We start from the raw sequence: 4508 nt of genomic DNA, 5'->3' as shown, positions 1-4508 counted from the left end.
GGGGGTAGGTTATATTTTTCTACAGGGAACTGAATAATCTGTCGTGGCCTTTGAAAACTGAAAATAATACCGAATTTCTTTTGCCAGCTGGATGTAGAAGTAGAAAAAAGAGCCAGACTCGGTCGCGTGGGAGGTGAATTAATTTTTCTTACAAGAATGTGGACAAGGTCTTTAGTGACCGGTGCCTTTGATGTTGCCCGTCTAAGAAATGAGGGAATTATGTTCCCCCCGGGGGGGGGGGGGGGGGGTTCGACACATAGCCTTCTGTGAAGGTCGTTCGTTTAAATTAAGTATCGTTATCAACAAAAAGGCGCTTCTTTTTTTAACTCTGCTGTCGAAAGTGACTGCATTCAAGACTCATGCTATTTAAATTGCTAATTTGTGTTTCACCAAAGTATCAGCTGCTGCTACTGCTGCTGCTGCTAATGATGATGAGGGGGAGGAGAAGGAGGAGGAGGATGGTGATGGTGGTTCATGACTCCGGAAATTATTACATTATTGGAAACGATATTTTTTCTACGTTCTCCTCCAGCTCAACACCTTTTGAAGAAGACGAGGAGAGATACAGAGAAGGTTTTCAAGACAGTCCTCATTTCGTCCACACGATGGCCGAGACGGATCAAGAGGAGGGTCACAGCATTGACCTCACCGATCGGACAGAGCAAGAAATACGAGACATGGGCATGACTGATCTCCTCTCCATTGCCGAAAAAGTGAACATTATTAACGACCCCAACCTTACAGATGTTGAGGACATGCGACAAAGAATCATCCTTATCAGAAGGAAACAGGCTGGGACATCACACAAGTGGCAGGTTAGTCATATTAATGCTTGTGTGTGTGTGTGTGTGTGTGTGTGTGTGTGTGTGTGTGTGTGTGTGTGTGTGCTGTTGTTGTTGTTGTTGCTGCTGTTGTTTGCGTGTGTCTTTTTGTCTGTGTGTATCTGTTTGTGAGTGTATGTGTGTATGTATGTGTTTGTTTGTATGTCTGCCTGTGTCTGTATGTGTTTGTAAGTGTGTATATTATTATGTTTTTATGTAGGCTTATGCGTGTGTATGTGTGTATCTCTGTGTGTTCGTGCATGTATGTATGTATGTATTATTATGTATGTATGTATGTATGTATGTATGTATGTATGTATGTATGTATGTATGTATGTGTGTATGTGTGTGTGTGTGTGTGTGTGTGTGTTTGGCCACGCCCTACTAGGCTCAAATAAATCTTCTAAGGGCGAATGGCGTTGTCCTATAGTTAGAGTGAAAAAAAACGGATAAATACAAAGAAACTGTAGGAATGCATTTTTTACCGTAGACCTGTATTATAATATCCAAGACTTTGATGTAATTCCGGTTCGTCGTAAAGCTCACCATCAGACTCAATTTGGAACCAAATGAAGGTCAAAGAGGGTTAGGTTGCACGCTCTCTCGACTTTAGCCAGACTAGGGATTTTGCAGTTCATTTTTTTTTTCATTTGGGCGTCCATTTTGCGTACCAGTGCAGTGAGGGGTTTTGTTATTGTTGTTGTGGGGTTTTTGGGATTTAAAAAAATAAATAAATAATGATAAAGAACAAGGAGCGGCGGTCGAGAGAGGAGCCAGTCCAGGACAGGATATTTTAATAATTTAAATCAGTGTTATAAACACAGTTTGGTTTCGTATTCTACCACGACAATAGCGTGCTTGATAAAATTACGCGTGCTATGAGCACAACCTATACAGCTAGACCACAACCCATCTCATGACTTTTGTTCACAGTCGCTGTTCAGCTCCGTGGCGTCCAACTGTAGAGACAAAACGAAGCCCCTGGAGAGTATAATGCGCGAGGTCAGATCGGCTTTTGGAAGCATCCCGACAGATCCACTATCACAGATTCTCACAAAGGAAAAATTCCTGTCTGAAGACAACCCTGACATCCTCTACGAGCTGGACAGACGAACTGACGCCCTCACGACTAATGACTATTTGGTTGTTGTTGCAGGTCTGTTTCAGTCAGTTTCTCTCCTTTGAAATGAAATCTCTTTATTTCGCCTACAGTGAAAATACGCTACCCTAGAATTACATTTTTGTCTACTCATTACCTAGTTTTAAGAAATTTGATGTAAAAAATGTTGAGTTTCACATAATAAGCTTTATCTAGTGCATTTTTTCGAATATTTTGATAACGACTCCAAACAATCTTACGATTTTGATAAAGGCAGATAGAGCATTTGGTTTCTGAGTCTTAAATTGCATGAAAGCAAAATGAGTTCAGAATATACATTTTAGAATTACATTCCGGTGAAAGGTAAAATCTTTAAAGTTTTCACATGTCTCTACTAGATCTGTAGGCTTTGTAGAATTTTAAATTTCAAAGTATTGTCATCTCCCTGGTTTGCTCTCTTTGCTCTGATTTGGCTTAGTAAAAATATAGTGACTAATCAGCATAAGAAATATACTATGGCCTTTTAGATAACGAATCTAAAAGACATGAGGGTGGGGGAGATGAAAAAAGATACAGTAAGATACAGTAACACTCTGTTTGACACATTTTAAAAAAATGCAATGCAATGAAAGGAAGGAAAAGTTTATCAAGATCAGGACGTTCTGTTTTGCAGGAGAAACAAATGGCGGGAAGAGTTCCTTATTGAACTTGATGTTGGGGATGGACGTTCTGCCAACAGATGTCATTCATTGCACCTTTGCAATCTGTAAGATGCAATATTCAGATTCCTTCAGGTGAGTGTTATCGTAACATAGGCTGAACATTATTATGTTTCTCTCTTGAATCTTTGGCACTGGCTATGCAAACAATGAATAAGGTTCAGTGTTTTAGCACTAATTAGTTGATCAACACAGGTGGTATTCTGGTCCTGGGGCTGCTAGTCTCCTGATGATGATGATGATGATGATGATCATGATGATGATGATGATGATGATGATGATGGTGATGATGATGATGATGATGATGATGATGATGATGATGATGATGATGATGATGTGATAATGATTATGATGGTGATGGTGAGGACTATGAGGAGGTTGAGGAGGAAGTACAGCTCGAGGAGGAAGGTACTGATGAGGATAACAATGACGATGATGAGAAAGTGAAGAATTCGGATAAAAGGGGGTCAAAAATACCGAATATGAATACTAAGTCTAACTCATCGCCAATCGTTAGATTAAAAGTGCGCTTTCGTAATTATGTCTAATGATACAACATGTTGTGTGTAGTGTATTATCATAGAATATAAAAGACCTTAGCAGTTGCGAGCGCAGTAAAACCCTATACTACTACTACATAGAATATAAAGAATAAATTACATGAGTTACTATCTAAACCTCTATGTGAAATTGACAGTTGTAGTCACCCTTAATATAATAATGTAATGTAATGTAATGCAATGTATTGTAATGTAATATAATATAACGTATTATAATATGATATGATATGACACATTTAAATAATATTTTATCATATCATATATAATGTAATTCAATTCAATATACTACCCTGTTACATTACTTAACACAAAATGATATAATATCATAGTATATACTATAATATATAATGTAATAGAATAGAATAGAATAGAATGAATAGAATAGAACAGGATAGAAGAGAATATAGGAAGACATGAGGTAAGACAATATCACATAATTGAAGTTTGAAAAAACGGTAGGTATTACAATGGTATAATATAGTATTTTATAGCTTTATACAGTAGAAATATTATTACAAACTGGATTGTTGTTGTTTTTGGCGAGAGTGTTGCAAGTGTTCTGCGGAGCTCGCAACTGCATAAGGTCATGTGAGCACGTAGACACATTCAGTCGGTAGGATATTTTTTATTTTGCCGACAAAACCTACTCTAATCGATTTTAGGACCGCCAAGGGATCTTTAACGTGCGCAACTTGCACATGGGACCTCCGAGATTTTTCACCGTTAATCCGAGAAGGCTAGGTGTTAGATGAAAGGCAGCGGTGAGAAAGAGCCGAGGAGTAGCAGTAGCAGGGCTGTAGAAAGAGTCAGGATCCCAGAAGAGGGGACAAAGGGGAGGGGGCATAAAGTGGAGACAAAAGCAGATGACAGAATGTGGTTAGAGAGCAGGAAAGGGGGTGAATGTAGAAAATTTTAGCGATTCCAATTCGGGACCTATTGAATGAGAGGCAAACACCATAACCTCTAGATCACCCTTGAAACTTTTGACTGGCAACTCGGTTTATATTTAATCTCTTTGTGTTTACATTTTTCCCAAACAGCTTTGAAACACTCAGCTTTACAGGGGAGAAAAAGACATACAGATGTCAAAGTGCACAGGAAACTTCTGAACTTCTCACACCACTCGTAGCTCGATCAGAACAAAAAGCACGCATATCGGGCCCCACGATCAAAGAAATAACTCTACGACTTCCATCGGATATTTTGAAGGTACGGTGATTTTGAAAGTATACTCTTTTTGCTTGGAATATTTCGGAATAACACCTCTAACGTATTCGTGTGTGTGCACGCGGCGCGCGCACGCACGCAC

At 39.0% G+C, this 4508-nt stretch overlaps 1 protein-coding gene across 4 annotated transcripts in view; it reads left to right on the top strand.

The window, feature by feature from the left end:
• The window catches only part of LOC101861042, a 61723-nt gene that overhangs the window by 27271 nt on the left and 29944 nt on the right, over positions 1-4508 (top strand). For all 4 annotated transcript variants that reach the window (XM_005098700.3, XM_005098701.3, XM_005098699.3 and 1 more), the window contains 4 exons: positions 533-815; positions 1755-1977; positions 2594-2714; positions 4240-4408. In XM_005098700.3, the coding sequence (XP_005098757.1) occupies positions 533-815; positions 1755-1977; positions 2594-2714; positions 4240-4408 (796 nt within the window). The remainder of the gene's footprint in view (positions 1-532; positions 816-1754; positions 1978-2593; positions 2715-4239; positions 4409-4508) is intronic.

This window comes from Aplysia californica, unplaced genomic scaffold (assembly GCF_000002075.1).
Source record: "Aplysia californica isolate F4 #8 unplaced genomic scaffold, AplCal3.0 scaffold00191, whole genome shotgun sequence".
NCBI classification, from domain to species: Eukaryota; Metazoa; Mollusca; class Gastropoda; order Aplysiida; family Aplysiidae; genus Aplysia; species Aplysia californica.
This window is presented reverse-complemented; position numbering and strand designations above follow the sequence as displayed.